The 17021-nt window shown below is 40.4% G+C and overlaps 1 protein-coding gene across 1 annotated transcript; it reads right to left on the bottom strand.

Annotated features, from left to right (window-relative positions):
* Positions 1 to 242: 242 nt before the first annotated feature.
* LOC106590305 (acyl-CoA-binding domain-containing protein 5A) lies at positions 243 to 16957 on the bottom strand. The gene is made up of 13 exons (XM_014181180.2): positions 16683 to 16957; positions 16136 to 16258; positions 9546 to 9666; positions 6128 to 6200; positions 5803 to 5920; positions 5090 to 5326; positions 4769 to 4975; positions 3162 to 3256; positions 2793 to 2976; positions 2498 to 2697; positions 2202 to 2258; positions 1903 to 2012; positions 243 to 1693 (listed from the first exon to the last, which is right to left on the bottom strand). Exons 2-13 carry the CDS (start codon positions 16218 to 16220, stop codon positions 1681 to 1683), a joined length of 1500 nt encoding a protein of 499 aa, XP_014036655.2. The 5' UTR covers positions 16221 to 16258; positions 16683 to 16957; the 3' UTR covers positions 243 to 1680.
* Between the last annotated feature and the right edge of the window lie 64 nt (positions 16958 to 17021).

The raw sequence follows: 17021 nt of genomic DNA, 5'->3' as shown, positions 1-17021 counted from the left end.
TGTGAACATTATGATAATGCCCTTTCAGTGTAAGAGCTGTTTGAAAAGACTGCCTGAAATTACAGCCTGTTTTGGTGGGATGGAGGTTTGGCCTGCCTGATAACATCACCTGATGCTAAATTAGTTACTAGACCAATAAGAAAGTTCCAAACCTCTGCCAATAACAGCAAATGTTCAGTTTCCCCAGACCACTCCCCCCAGACAGCCCTAGGAAAATTCTTGCTTGAGAAATTGCTCTTTGCTAAGAAGCAAGTTTTGGTTTATTTTTTTTTACCATTTTAATTGAATACAATCACAGTAAGGTACTTAATTGTTACCCATAAATTACTTTATATTGAGAAACACAGCTGCATTGGACCTTTAAAGAAAGTGAGAAAGACAGATCTTATGATTGGTTCGAAACCGTACAGTTTAGAGCGGTGTTTCTCAAATCCAGTCCCCGAGTACCCCCAACAGCACACGTTGTAGCCCCGGACAAACTCACCTGATTCAACTCATTGAGCGCTTGATGATTAGTTGATGAGTTTAATCAGGTGTGCTTGGCTACAACACAAACGTGTGCTGTTGCCGGTACTCGACAACTGGAGTTAGAAAACACTGCCTTAGAGAAGAAAGCACTGAATGTTCGGTGTGAAAAATCCTCATTATACAGCTTTTCACTGCCATAAACAAGGTGTGGGATGGATTGGCCTACATTTTGTGTCCAATGAGCATTTCTCATCCAGCTGGTTCTCTTATATTTTTTTTTAAAGAATCTAGTCCAATGTTGAGATGTTTTACTTGAGAGTGAACAGAACTACAATACCCCAGAACCGTAGCGTATACGGCTCTGCAATACCCCATATACCTTACATTGGCGAGGCACTTGATTGTGGGTTGATGAAATTAAGAAAATACACAAGCTATGTGTATAAAAACATGATCAGATATGAAGTATGTTACTAAATATGAACCCTTCACATCCTAGAAAAAACATTTAGCAGTCATGTACAACCTAACTTAATGTACAACAACCAGGTTAACCAAAAACTAGACAACGCCTTAATTTTCATTTCATGTTATTAGAAATAATACATTTTCAGAATTAAATGTACCTTTCAAAGAATACATCATTATATATACACTTTATCTACCTACAGTTATCACGATATATTAGCAGCATTGCCTAAGAAATTATGATATATGGCCTATGGTTTATATTGCAGTATGTCCATGGCAGGCATTTGCAGGACAAGTTAGATAAAATAGTTCTTATAATGCCCATAAGATGTACGGCATACTTGCAATAAAAGAAAGAAACTATTGTGATCTATCTATGAACAATGCCATAATCAACATACACAAACAATAACTTTCCCCTCCCAAGTTAAATCCTAGTAATTTCTTAAGAGCAAAATAATTACTAATGTAGTAAAGTAATTGTAGCCTATCATCTCAAAAAAAGCTTGCATGATTACAAGCTGTGGTTCAATACATTCACATTTCTCTTTGATTTCAATTCTAGTGCTTGTGGCTTGCGAGGCTTCCACCACTCACTACTCCTAGTGCAATCTTCATAGCGCAAAAGCTAGAGTTACGGAGGTGTGGGGGAAAGCATAAGGGAGGCGACGGTCTTTAACAAACCAAAGACTGTTGAGAGTCTTCTCTTTGTCGCTTTGTGTGTTTGGGCTGGGAGATTTTTCAATTGATTCGTCTGATAGTGGGGACAAGAAAACATTCTTACTAAAACATTCTTACTAAGTACAAAATAGATTAGCTACAGTATCCACATATAGAGACTATCAGAGGCAGAATCATGAATGGATTGAACAACTAACATAAATGTAACAAAATGTCTCAATTTACACAAAAATACAATTGACTTAGTTATTTTAGAATATCCCCATCTTGCTATACAATTACCTTCTCCTACGTTGAAGATATCGGCGGATAAGCCACTGCACCACAAATGGCCACGCAACAGCAAAGGCTACAGTGCTGGGAGACACGTCGAAAGGCCACCAGGATGGTTTCTAGAGGACAGAGGATAAATAAAAAGTGATCGAACAGAAGGTCACAATATCCCTAAAACCAAAGGAACCTATATTCTGAATCTAAATATGTGTGATTAGACAGAAAACTAGGAAAATACAAAAGGTCATCTTCAGTCTATGACGATGCGAGTCCAAATGAAACATTGACAGAGCGTAAAGGCAGCGCACCGTACTATTCTTCTTTGCCAGGGGTGATGATGGGTATGGTTGAGCCGATGACCTTGCCTAGAGAACATGTACAAAGAGAGAAGGTGCAAAACAAATGAGTACTTATAACATACCTAAATAGTTACAGTCCATCTTAAAGTCATGAACCAAAATCCTGAAGTATTAAGAATGAATACAAAATATTGAGGTGTTTGAGTACTGCATAACTGCATGTTTGCTATTAGATACTCTTTCCACAGTAGTCACTATCAACAGGCTAAGTAATATACTTTAATTGCTAAATGTGGGTCTCTGACCTGGGATGCAGTGAGGGCCTCCAGTGTGTGCAGTCTCTCCAGGACACGTTGCATGTCTTCCTGCAGTCTGGCCAGCGCCACTACGATCTGCTCATTCAGACTGCCTCCTGGTGTCCCCGGTCCCCCCCACCGCTCCCCGTCCCCCCCGCTACCCTGCAAGGGCTTCTGGGCACCTGGACTGTGCCCTGAAGACCTAGAACCTATAACACACGCAAACACAGAAAAGCGGTGTAAACACTGACATACACTTGTAGGTAAATCGAGAAGTAAGACAGGGCCTAAACACACACCTTACCTCGTTCTCTCCTGACCAGGGAGCTATTGGGCCTGTCTGTATTCAGTCTTTGTCTCTGAGAGGCCCCTCCACTAGTCTCCCCATCCTCCGCGCCACACTGGATGCCCGCCACACTGGCCCCTCCACTAGTCTCCCCATGCTCCTCATCCAGCTCCAGACAGCGGTCAGTTTGTGCCTCAGAGCCCTGGACCAAAACACACATACATGAGGATTTGGAAATGCTCCATGTACATGGAGTGTGTACTTGCATTGTCTGTACACCGTGCTTGTGCCCTCTGATTCATAGTAGTTGTGTTAAATGCGGGAAGACACATTTCGGTTGAATACATTCAGTTGTGTAATTGACTAGGTGTCCCCTTTGCTTCTTACCTGTTCCAGGCCAAACTGGTCCATGGAGTCGCAGTAGACCTCGCTGTCTGAGTCACTGGCCGCGCGATAGGGCCTGAATACATCCGGGTCGAGATCTATGGGAACAAATAGTAACCCGTCCCATACAGGTCAGGTCAGATTCTTAGACATATGGGAACCTTCCCTCAGGGAGAAGTTTGTGCTAGTTTGGCCTGGAACAGACTGATTAAGAAGCAACACAAATGCAACCATTGCAGAGGCCTGTGCTCCATTTCACATCATATTGTGTGTTCCACATTCCAAATGCATTCTTTCTCCTTTCTCAAGGTGATCACTAATTTGATGTAATGAGTTGGTGAGAGGTGAAAGTAATAGAAACACAACTGACCCTAGACCAGCTTTTAGGAGCATAATGTAATGGCAATCCATCAGAGCAGGGAGTCTGTGGCTGTTCCTAGGGAAATGCTGAGTTGCAACAGCTCTGGGAGTAAAGCTGAGTAGCTTATCAGATCACATGGCCAAGGATCCATGAGAACAACCGCCCAGTGTGGGCAGGCAGGGTGCTAATCTACAGAGGACTGACTATCCATCTTTAAACCTTTTATGGACATCTGGTTAATGGTGGATCTGGGTTAGGCCTATAAGGGCTGATTCTTGTTGAAACGAGCAATGTTGATATTCTGCATAGTGGATATCAATGGCAATTGTGAATTGTATCCAATTTCAATACTCAGTTCTGTTATAAAAGAAAGCTATTATACAGACTTAACTCTAGGCCTAATATATCTATGGTATACGTTACAACAATACACAAATGTAATATCCATCATGCAACCAGATTTGTTAGTTTCTATCTTTTTCTATGGTGCCCGAAATACCTATTGGTTACCACAGGGAAAGAGCTTCTACCTTTTTGTGTTTACAACAAATAAAAAGTAATGTTAGTGTAAAGCGAAATTTACTATTAACAATCTGGCGGCCATGGATAAGAGACTTACGGCCCAGGGGCATAGGGAACTCAAACCGTCGACGATGGCAATGTAGGAACAACATGCCAAGGCAGTTAACCCCCAAAAACAACTGCTCCCCTGGCGCTGATGACAGGGACATCGAATAAGGCAACCCCCGCACCTCTCTGATTCAGAGGTTAAACGTGAAAGACACATTTCGGTTGAATCCATTCAGTTGTGCAACTGACTAGGTATTTCCTTTCCCTTTCCCTCCACCAAGGTGCACGTTTTGGTTTTTCCCCCTAGCACTACACAGCTGATTCAAATAATCAACTCATCAAGCTTTGGTTATTTGAATGCTGTGTAGTGCTAGGGAAAAAACCAAAACATGCACCCAGAAGGGGCCCCAGGACCAAGTTTAGGAAACCCTACCCTTCACTACAGTATGTCACTGTTGTCCAGGGCTCTCCAACCATGATCCTGGAGAGCTAGCCTCCTGTAGATTTTAACTTCAACCCCAGTTATAACTAACCTGATTTAGCTTATCAACCAGCTCATTTTTAGAATCAGGTGCGTTAGATTAGGGTTGGAGCCAAAAACCTACCGGAGGGTAGCTCTTCAAGAACAGGGTTGGAGATCCCTGCTGTTGTCGATGCAACTTTAACCAGTGGAACCCACCTGCGTGGTGGCCATTGACCTGGACATGGGGCTCCAAGGGCAGGGTGCTGTTGGTGAGGCGCTCCTCTGAGTCCTCACTGTTCAGGGCGGCCTTGGAGGTGTGGGTCCCATTGGGGAGGTGGCCCACCCCGTTCCACACATTACCATTGGACAGGGGTACTTTAGGTCTCCTGGATGAGCCATTTTTCTTCGGCTGTGGGGCTGAGGCTTTTTTCAATGAAAGATAAAAATAAATAAAAAATATTATTACAAGATAAACATTTCTGCTTAACGTTTTCCTTTTTTATTTATTTACATTATTTAATGTTCGACAACATATACCTTTTTTCACCTCTTTTATCTCAACAATTTCTAATTTTCCATCCTCCATCTCATCTTCCTCATCAAACTCAAACTCCTCTTCCTCCCCCTGTTCCTTCAGTGCCATGACTTTGGGCTTCGGAGGTTCAACAGCCTGTCTGGGTTGCCGTGTCTCCAAAGTGCCATTCATTTCCATTGTCCTAATGAGGCTCTTTGTGACACTTTTTGAAGGTGCTGATGTTAGCATGGTTCCAAAACCTGCGGCATAGCAACAACAGTGTTACAACGTTATTAGAACTATATGTTACTATTAGTTTAATATAGCCAAACTACAAGATATACTAGGAGATACGTTCTAATTTAGCCAAACTGTAAGATATACTAGGAGACATACTAGGAGATCAATTCTAATTTAGCCAAACTATAAGATATACTAGGAGACATACTAGGAGATAAATTCCAATTTAGCCAAACTAGGAGATATAAAGTAAAAATATATCTAAAAAAATATGAAAGAAAATGTATGTATACAGAACTACAACACCAGACATAACTAAGGGGCAGGTCATTGTGGGTAAATGATACATGTCCATACACTTGCCTTCAAGTTGCCTAGCAAACCTTGTCAAACGGGCTGAGCACATGATAGAAATGGATATGTTAAAATGGAAGACATTCCAAATAAAATAAATCAAATTCATATGAAATCAAATTAGAAAAGGTAGTGACAGTACCTGCGGACAGGTCTGACACCTGATGTATCTGCTTTTTCTCTTCCACCTGTTCGTAGAATGGGCCCAGCACCTTTAGAAGCTGCTCTACCTCATCTGTACAGGGCATGCCCTCAAGGATCTGTTGTTTAAATACGACAGCAAACACATTTAGTGTCCACTGATTGTCCTAGCGATCCTGTCTGAATGCCATTCAGACAGATTTTCATCAACAAAGTGATCTACTTCATTGAACTCAGGAAATATCAATCCTAGAATAGAATTCTATTCGCTTCCTGGATTCATCAACAATGTATTAGAATAGACGCCAACGCTGGTATGCACTTACCAGCTTCATTTCATCAACGTAAGCTGTCATAGCCTCTTTCTTGGGCATATCTCCCAGATCACTCCATGCATCCCTATGTAGACAGAACAAGATGTTTAACATAACACCTACATTAAGTGTCTCCTGGAGTACAGTGCATGCGGAAAGTATTCAGACCCCTTCACTTTTTCCACATTTTGTTACATTACAGACTGATTCTAAAATGGATAAAATATTTTTCCCCCTCATCAATCTACACACAATACCCCATAATGACAAAGTGAAAACAGGTTTAGACATTTTTGCAAATGTATTACAGATAAAAGCAGAAATACCTTATTTGCATTATTCAGACCCTTTGCTATGAGACTCGAAATTGAGCTCAGGTGCATCCTGTTTCCATTGATCATCCTTGAGATGTTTCTACAACTTGATTGGAGTCCACCTGTGGTAAAGTCAATTGATTGGACATGATTTGGAAAGGCACCCACCTGTCTATATAAGGTCCCACAGTTGACGGTGCATGTCAGAGGAAAAACCAAGCCATGAGATTGAAGGAATTGTCCGTAGAGCTCAGAGACAGGATTGTGTCAAGGCACAGATCTGGGGAAGGCTACCAAAACATTTCTGCAGCATTGACGGTCCACAAGAACACAGTGGCCTCCATCATTCTTAAATAGAAGAAGTTTGGAACCACCAAGACTCTTCCTAGAGCTGGTCGCCCGGCCAAACTGAGCAATCGGGGGAGAAGGGCCCGATGGTCACTCTGACAGAGCTCCAGAGTTCCTCTGTGGAGATAGGAGAACCTTTCAGAAGGACAACCATCTCTGCAGCACTCCATCAATCAGGCCTTTATGGTAGTGTGGCCAGATGGATGCCACTCCTCAGTAAAAGGCACATGACAGCCAGCTTGGAGTTTGCCAAAAGGCACCTAAAGGACTCTCAGACCATGAGAAACAAGATTCTCTGGTCTGACGAAACCAAGATGTAACTATTTGGCCTGAATGCCAAGTGTCACGTCTGGAAGAAACCTGGCACCATCCCTACAGCATAATGCTGTGGGGATGTTTTTCAGCGACAAGGACTGGGAGACTGGTCAGAATCAAGGGATAGATGAACAGAGCAAAGTACAGAGAGATCCTTGACGAAAACCTGGTTCAGAGTGCTCAGGACCTCAGACTGGGGCAAAGGCTCACATTCCAGCAGGGCAACGACACTAAGCACACAGCCAAGACAACGCAGGAGTGGCTTAGGGACAAGTCTCTGAATGTCCTTGAGTGGCTCAGCCAGAGCCCAGACTTGAACCCGATCGAATATCTCTGGAGAGACCTGAAAATAGCTGTGCAGAAACGCTCCCCATCCAACCTGACAGAGCTTGAGAAGATCTGCAGAGAAGAATGGGAGAACTCCCCAAATACAGGTGTGCCAAGCTTGTAGCGTCATACCCAAGAATACTCAAGACTGTAATCACCGGCAAAGGTGCTTCAACAAAGTACTGAGTAAGGGTCTGAATGCTTATGTAAATGTAATATCTGTTTTTTATTTGAATACATTTGCAAAAATGTCTAAAAACCTGTTTTCGCTTTGTCATTATGGGGTATTGTGTGTAGATTGAGGTACATTTTTATTTATTTAATCAATTTTAGAATAAGTCTATAACGTAACAAAATGTTGGAAAGAGGAAGGGGTCTGAATATTTTCTGAATGCATATTGCCTTGGGAAAAAATGTGATACAGGTTAACATTTTGTTAAGTCATCAGTAACAGAAACTGCAATACCCAAGGATCTTGTGTATTATAATAAACTTTCTTTCCATTCTTGAACTCTCATATACATAACGGGCATAATGGACACTGAAATAGGAGCCATGGGCAGCATGTCAAGCCATTATAGTTCTGAGAGGTATACTATGAAAGGAAGCTTGATCTACTCAGGGTTTTCTAAAGCTAGCCAGCTTCACGTTCCAGTTTTATCCGTACTACGACGGTGGATAATGCTCGTCCGCCTGCTGCTAACTCTAGCGGGCTTGTAACTGCGCGTGCATGTCGCACGTGGCCAGTCGAACTCTTCATTGAGACACTGCTGAAGAATCATTACATGGGCGAGTCAGTGCCACATTTTAATTTGTGTTGAATCAAAATGAAATAAAAGTTATCTTGCCAATCCAGCAGACTATGGTGTGAAACAGGCTTTTTGAAGTGACGTCCTTATTTTATTACTTATCGTCATGCCGTCTTTGGTGTGCACGACCACCTTTTTCCCCCACTCCTATCAAAAAATAATTGTATTAAGTCATAAAAGTTTTACTGTGCATTAAGTTTCAAATGCATTCTATCATTACTAAATGTGATAGGTATTCGAACTTATTATACACAAAAACATTTAAAATCGGTCATCTTACTCAAAAGAAGGGGATGATGACGCAATCTTTGCAAGAGGGATGTAATCTGATTTCATTGGTCCTCACCTCGCGGCTCAGACACTTCATTCCGAATTAATGGGGTTAGCCCTGATTTAGCCTGCCTCGGAGCAGGTTACTACTGAAGGATTCATTGCCATTGAAATGTATCTGGCTAAAAAGGGAGCCACTTTTGTGGTACCGGTTATCCCGAGTTGTACTCAAAGTTGACCAAAGTTACCTCGGTAACTCCTCAAACCTGATTCCTAAATGTCATAATCATGACATTTGTTATCAGCAGAGTATCCAATTGGTCAATGACCCAGATGCACATTGAGCTAAGCAGTAGCTGGCCTGCCAACTCTACAAGTTAGGGCCGGTAAAGCAGTAATAGTATAATAGTTAACCGAGTATAAATAGCTTCAGTGTCAATCCTAAAAGAGAATTTGCTTAGTGTAGCCATCTTCTTTAACAATCTACATTGTACACAAGTAAACACTGTCAACTCCCGCCAAGTGGGTAGAAGGTGACCTGACATATCAGACAAAATGTGGCAATAGGAAAGTTAACTGCAAGGACTACAATACAGAGAATAAAAATAGGACTCCAGTGCAGAATCTCTGTTGTTAGAAGACCTTATTTGACTCCTACACATAGCTGCGGGAAGTATGGGTGCGGAGGGTGCTGCAGCAACACATGAAAAATATGAATTATTTATTTTTTTCACAGGGGAAAAGTATGAAAATGTATGCACTCACTACTGTAAGTTGTTCTGGATAAGAGCGCCTTGCATTTCACTACACCCGCAATAAAAATCTGCTAAACATGTGTATGTGACAAATTGCATTTGATTTGAAAAGTAGTAATAAGTTGCATTTGCAAAGTATTTCAAGAAACTGGAAAACATATCAAGCAAGTATTTTTATATTCCACAAGTATTATCAGATTATTATAATTATTACATTTTTACCCCCCCTCGCAGCACCCCCACCGTCAAACTACTTCCTGCGGCTATGCTCCTACGGTTTACTTTGCATTACCATTTAACTTTTCCCACCGGATCCCAAAAGCCAGGTCTGGGTATGTTGCATGGTCCAAGTGTGGCTTGTTTGTAGTAACTGTAAAACTTGAGCATCATGTCATTGGAGGGCTGAAAGGAACCTGGAATCGATACACAAAATACATCTTACATTTGACAGGCTTTTGGAAAACTCTGTGGGGTTCACACACATTGCATTTAAATTGTAATTTCATTGTATTTTATTAGGATCTCCATTAGCTTTTGCGAAAGCAGCAGCTAATATTCCTGGGGACCACACAAAACATTACATAATACAGAAAATGAATAGACAAGAACAGTTCAAGTACAGAACTACATACATTTTTAAAAAGGCACACGTAGCCTACATATCAATACATTCACACAAACTATCTAGATCAAATAGGGGAGAGGCGTTGTGCTGTGAGGTGTTGCTTTATCTGTTTTTTTAAAACAGGTTTGCTGTTAATTTGAGCAATAAGAGATGGAACGGAGTTCCATGCAATAATGTCTCAAATACTGTACGCTTTCTTAAATTTGTTCTGGATTTGGGGAATGTGAAATGACCCCTGGTGGCATGTCTTGTGGGGTAAGTGTGTGTGCAAACAATTTGGGATTTTCAACACATTAATGTTTCTTATAAAAAGAAGAAGGGATGCAGTCAGTCTCTCCTCAACTCTTAGCCACGAGAGACTGGCATGCATAATATATATATATATTGACATTTGGTTGAGTGCTGCAAGGAAGACCTAGTTAAGCTGCAGCTGGCCCAGAACAGAGTGGCACGTCTTGCTCTTCATTGTAATCAGAGGGATAATATATATATGGAGGAGGAGATGTGATGGTGTGGTGGTGCTTTGCTGTTGAGATTATATATATATATATATATATATATATATATAAACAGCAAATATATATATTATCCCTCTGATTACAATGAAGAGCAAGACGTGCCGCTCTGTTCTGGGCCAGCTGCAGCTTAACTAGGTCTTCCTTGCAGCACTCAACCACACAACTGGACAATAATCAAGATAAGACAAAACTATAGCTTGAAGAACTTGCTTTTTGGAGTATGGTTTCGAAAAAGCAGAGCATGTCTTTATTACGGACAGACCTCTCCCCATCTTTACAACCATTGAATCTATATGTTTGACCGTGACAGTTTACAATCTAAGGTAACATCAAGTAATTTAGTCTCCTCAACTTGTTGAACATCCACAGCATTCATTACCAGATTCTGCTGAGGTCTAGAACTTCTGGAATTATTTGTACCAAATTCAATGCTTCGTTTTAGAGATGTTCAGGACCAGTTTATTACTGGCCCCCCGTTCCAAAACAGACTGCAACTCTTTGTTAAGGGATTTAGTGACTTCATTAGCTGTGGTTGCTGATGTGTATATGGTTGAATCATCAGCATACATGGACACACATGGTTTGTTTAATGCCTTTGGCAGGTCATTGGTAAAAATAGAAAAGAGTAGGGTCTAGAGAGCTGCCCTATGGTACACCACACTTTACATGCTTGATATTATAGAAGCTTCCATTAAAGAAAACCCTTTGAGTTCTATTAGATATATTGCCATATCGTGGACTCAGAGCAGAGGTTGAAAAGCCATAACACACACAGTACCTGTTAAAGGTTGGGCACACCTACTCATTCAAGGGTTTTCTTTATTTTCTACATTGTAGAATAATAGTGAAGACATCAAAAGTATGAAATAATACATATGGAATCATGTAGTGACCAAAAAAATTGTCAAACAACTCAAAATTTGTTTTATATTTTACGTTTTTCAAAGTAGCCACCCTTTGCCTTGATAACAGCTTTCCACACTCTTGGCATTCTCTCAACCAGCTTCACCTTGAATGCTTTTCCAACGGTCTTGAAGCAGTTCCCACATATGCTGAGTACTTGATGGCTGCTTTTCATTCACTCTGCGGTCCAACTCATCCCAAACCATCTCAATTGGGTTGAGGTCGGGTGATTGTGGAGGCCAGGTCATCTGATGCAACACTCCATCACTATCCTTCTTGGTCAATTAGCCCTTACTCAGCCTGGAGGTGTGTTGGGTGATTGTCCTGTTGAAAAACAAATGATAGTCCCACTAAGCGCAAACAAGATGGGATGGCGTATCGCTGCAGAATGCTGTGGTAGCCATGCTGGTTAAGTGTGACTTGAATTCTAAATAAATCACTGACACTGTCAACAGCAAAGCACCACCACATCTCCTCCTCCATGCTTCACAGTGGGAACTACACATGTAGAGATCATCCATTCACCTACTCTGCATCTAACAAAGACAGCAGTTGGAAGCAAAAATCTCAAATTTGGACTCATCAGACCAAAGGACAGATTTCCACTGGTCTAATGTCCCATTGCTCGTGTTTCTTGTCCCAAGCAAGTCTCTTCTTATTATTGGTGTCCTTCAGATGTGGTTTCTTTGCAGCAATTCGACCATGAAGGCTTGATTCACGCAGTCTCCTCTGAACTGTTGATGTTGAGATGTGTCTGTTACTTGAACTCTGTGAAGCATTTATTTGGGCAGCAATTTCTGAGGCTGGTGACTCTAATGAATTTATCCTCTGCAGCAGAGGTAACTCTGGGTCTTCCTTTCCTCTGGCGGTCCTCATGGGAGCCAGTTTCATCATAGTGCTTGATGGTTTTTTGCGACTGAACTTGAAGAAACTTTCGAAGTTCTAGAAATTGTCTAGATTGACTGATCTTCATGTCTTAAAGTAATGATGGACTGTCGTTGCTCTTTGCTTATTTGAGGCGTTCTTGCAATTATATAGACTTGGTCTTTTACCAAATAGGGCTATCTTCTGTATACCTTGACACAGCACAACTGATTGGTTCAAAATAAATTCCACAAATTAACAAGGCACAGCTGTTAATTTAAATGCATTCCAGGGGACTACCTCATGAAGCTGGTTGAGAGAATGCCAAGAGTGTGCAAAACTATCATCAATGGCTACATTTAAAAATATCATATCTAAAATATATTGGGATTTTTTTTTTAACACTTTTCTGTTACTACATGATTCCATATGTGTCATTTCATAGTTTTGATGACTTCACTATTATTCTACAATGTAAAAAATATAGAAAAAAAACGTGCAATGAGTAGGTGTGTCCAAACCTTTGACTGGTACTGTACGTTCTCAACAACAGGTTATGATCAATAATATCAAAGTCTGCACTGAAATCTAACAGTACAACTCCCACAATCTTCTTATTATCAATTTATTTCAACCAATCATCAGTCAAGTGTCAGTGCAGTACATAATAAGTGCCCTTCTCTATAAGCATGCTGAAAGTCTGTTTTCTGAGAAATAGCATTGTATTTGGTCAAACACAATTTTTCCCAACAGTTTGCTAAGAGCTGGCAGCTAGCTGATAGGTCTGCTGTTAGAAACATTAAAGGCCGCTTTACCACTCCTGGGTAGCGGAATGACTTCCCTTCAGGCCTGAGTACAAAGACTTTCCTCCAGGCTCAGATTAAAGATAGGATAGGAGTGGCTACAGAGTCAGCTACCATCCTCAGAAGCTTTCCACCTAAGTTGTCAATGCCAGGAGGTTTGTCATTATTGACCGATAAAAATAAAAAATCCACTTCTCCCACACTAACTTTACAAAATTGAAACTTGCAATGCTTTTCTTTCATTATTTGTTTTTTTATGCATTGTAATGTAACTCAGGCTATAGAAAAGGCAAATAGACCAATTCCCAGACAGCTTTGTTGTACAGTGCATTCGAAAAGTATTCAGACCCCTTGACTTTTTTCACATTTTGTTACGTTACAACCTTTCCCCCCCTTTTTTATTATCCTCAGTCTACACACAATAGCCCATAATGACAAAGCGAAAAGAACACTTATGTTTTCAGAAATGTTTGCTAATTTATAAAATAAATAAAACAGAAATACCTTATTTACGTAAGTATTCAGATCCTTTGCTGTGAGACTCGAAATTGAGCTCAGGTGCATCCTGTTTCCATTGATCATCCTTGAGATGTTTCTACAACTTGAGTGAAGTCCACCTGTGTTAGTTCAATTGATTGGACATGATTTGGAAAGGCACACACCTGCCTATATAAGGTCCCACAGTTGACAGTGCATGTCAGAGCAAAAACCAAGCCATGAGGTCGAAGGAATTGTCCATAGAGCTCCGTAGAGATCTGGGGAAGGGTACCAAAAAATGTCTGCGGCACTGAAGTTCCCTAAGAACATAGTGGCTTCCATCATTCTTAAATGGAAGATGTTTGGAACACCCAAGACACTTCCTAGAGCTGGCCGCCCGGCCAAACTGAGCAATCGGGGAGAAGGGTCTTGGTCAGGGAGGTGCCAAAAATCCCGATGAGCTCCAGAGTTCCTCTGTGATGGGAGAACCTTCCGGAAGGACAACCATCTCTGCAGCACTCCACCAATCAGTCCTTTATGGTAGATGTGCTAGATGGAAGCCACTCCTCAGGATTAGGGCTGGGCAGTATACCGTATTTTAATGATATACTGGTATTGATGCAGGATCTGTTTTTTTTTTTTTTACTTAACCTTCTATACCGGTATTTGAATGTTTGGTTTGTTAAATGTGATACGCCATGTGTAATGTCAATTTTTATAGTGTACTTAGTTACTTGAGTCATCTCTCTCCGCTCTGTGCACACAGACCTAGCCACACCCCCTGTCACTCAAGGAGCGCATTTGATGTTCCTCAACCACAAGACACTTGCCTTCAGTCTGCATGGTCAATGCAGCACATGCAGCAATGTTGATGACAACAATGCTGTTTTCACATGGCTTCTTAATATAAATCCACTAGCATTATATAATGACACTTAGTTTGTTTCTTACATCAGCAAACAGCTAGTTTGTCTAATTGTTAGCCGCTAATGCTAATAGCTAGCAAGCTAATAAATGTACTGATTAAGAGCAAACGTAGCTAGCTAATACAGCCTGATAATACCAGTGATGGTGTAGACCTAAATCAGCATGTTGTTTGTGCAACAATATGTTCTAAATCAAAGAGGAATATGCAAAGCAAGAATATGTTAGCTACATAAAATAGCTAAGAGAAAACTTGCAATGTAGCCAAAGCTTATAGGGTCCCCTAGGAAACACTTATCAACACTTTAGTTCCTACCCTGTCACAATAACTCCTCCCTGGCATTTTAATTCGTTGTAATCTCAAACAACACTGTATTCAAAGTGCCCACTACTATATTCTAACTATAGAATTAGAATAGTCATTATATTTCCATGATTCCAACAGTTTTGCTCTAATTCGCAAGTCAAATCGCAATTGCAACATTTGGTTAAAAATATGTCCTAGATTATTTTCCCATATCGTGCAGCCCTACGTGGCAGTGTGGAAATTATCTCAAATGAGCAGTGGTGTAAAGTACTTAAGTAGTACTTGAAAGTATTTTTTACTTCAGTTAAAATACTTTAAAGTACTACTTAAGTCATTTTTTTTTGGTATCTGTCCTTTACTATTAATATTTGACAACTTTTACTTCACTACATTCCAAAAGAAAATACTGTACTTTTACTCCATACATTTTCCCTGACACCTAAAAGTACTCGTTACATTTTGAATGCTTAGCAGGACAGGAAAATGGTCCAATTCACACACTTATCACGATAACATCCCTGGTCATCTACTGCCTCTGATCTGGAGGACTCACTAAACACAAATGCTTTATTTGTAAATTATGTCTGAATGTTGGAGTGTCCCCCGGCTATCTATAAATAAAAAATAAAATAGTGCCATCTGGTTTGCTTAACATAATTTCAAATTCCTTATTTTTACTTTTGCTTTTGATACTTAAGTACATTTTATCAATTACATTTACTTTTGATACTTAAGTATGTTTAAAACCAAATACTTTTAGACTTTTACTCAAGTAGTATTTTACTTGGTGACTTTCACTTTTACTGTATTTTATTAACAGTATCTTTACTTTTACTCAAGTATGACATTTGGGTACTTTTTCCACCACTGCAATTGAGTGCAGGAAGTGCAGAAATGATAAAAGAATGTATGCGTTGCCACCCCAGGATCACTCACTACTCATAAAGCAAATATATCCCTTTTATTATTCAAAAACGAAAAATACCGTCCAATTAAAAGAATAAAAATACTGTGATATAATATTTAAATATTTTGGCCATATCGTCCAGCCCTAGTCAGGATCGAGGGAAAGATGGAGCAAAGTCCGAAGAGATCCTTGATCAAAACCTGCTCAGGACCTCAGACTGGGGTGAAGGTTCACCTTCCAACAGGACAACGAACCTAAGCACACAGCCAAGACAATGCAGGAGTGGCTTCGGGACAAGTCTCTGAATGTCCTTGTGTGGCCCAGCCAAAGCCCGGACTTGAACCCGGTCGGAACATCTCTTGAGAGACCTGAATATAGCTGTGCAGCGACGCTCCCCATCCAACCTGACACAGCTTTAGAATAATGCTGTAATGTAACAAATTGGGTAAGAAGTCAAGGGATCTGAATACTTTCCGAATGCACTGTATGTATGCTAACTCAATTGCCTTTGCTACAATGTGGCATATAGCCTTGCCCGTAGTTAAAGCTCTTACCGTCTGGAGGCAAGCTTTGTATCACTTTGACAGCGGCGTCAAACCTCAGCTCGTACAAAGGTCTGCCATCCTCCATCTCCATCATGAACCGAAGTGTGAATTACGGTAGCGAACTCTTCAAACCTAGAGATAATCATAATTTAAATTCTACTAACAAAAGACTTGAGTTGGTTGTAGCAATATTTGTGGCTTCAGCTAGGTCATACGCCCATAATAACATTTTTCAAATAGCCATTGCAAACCGTTAACAATAACATGCAAGTTTTTCGAATATAGAATTATATATATATATATATATATATATATATATATATATATACACAGCTGACTATTTGAATACAACCCCATAACTGTAGCCTAAGCAAAACCAAAGCCACCAGGAGGTTATGTCGTCTCTGAAATTTAGAGCGCTCAATGCAAGAAACAACACAAATGGTTTAAAAACATCCTTGTAAGTTGTATCTTTCTAATTAACAGGAAAAAAAACTTTGCATTGTACTTGGTAAATAAGATAAGTACGTTAGTCACTCAGCATTTAATTATCTACCTGTTTGAGACTTGCTTGGCGACCTCTCTTTATTCTTACCAGCAGAAGCCATGCACAATACAGTAATGACAGGCACTGTATGCTAAGGGAGTTGTAGTTTTCTACTGCTAAAATGGAGAGAAATATCGAAGATGGTGGATAAATAAAGATCGTTCACTCAGGCCATTGAAAATGGTCAGTTCCTGTTTACTTAAGGGGGTGGCTCTCCCATAGACACCAATGTAATATCAGCTGGGTCTGGTCTACTTAACCTCACGAAGCAAGCGTAAAAGAAACAGAAAAAAAATGTGTAAGTGGAATATCTCGCTTACTCTTCCGTCTCTGATAAATATGTTGTTT

The sequence above is a fragment of the Salmo salar genome, chromosome ssa29 (genome assembly GCF_905237065.1).
Source record: "Salmo salar chromosome ssa29, Ssal_v3.1, whole genome shotgun sequence".
Lineage (NCBI taxonomy): Eukaryota > Metazoa > Chordata > Actinopteri > Salmoniformes > Salmonidae > Salmo > Salmo salar.
Note: the sequence above shows the minus strand (reverse complement) of the source record. Positions and strands in the feature narration are given on the sequence as shown.

Excerpts from the sequence above, each read along its gene's own strand:
- LOC106590305 (XM_014181180.2), bottom strand. The coding sequence starts at position 16,220 with ATGATGGAGATGGAGGATGGCAGACCTTTGTACGAGCTGAGGTTTGAC. Across the intron at positions 9,667-16,135 it reads ACAAAGCTTGCCTCCAGACG|GTTCCTTTCAGCCCTCCAAT; the intron begins GTAAGAGCTTTA and ends TATCGATTCCAG. Across the intron at positions 2,013-2,201 it reads TGGCAAAGAAGAATAGTACG|AAACCATCCTGGTGGCCTTT; the intron begins GTGCGCTGCCTT and ends TCTGTCCTCTAG.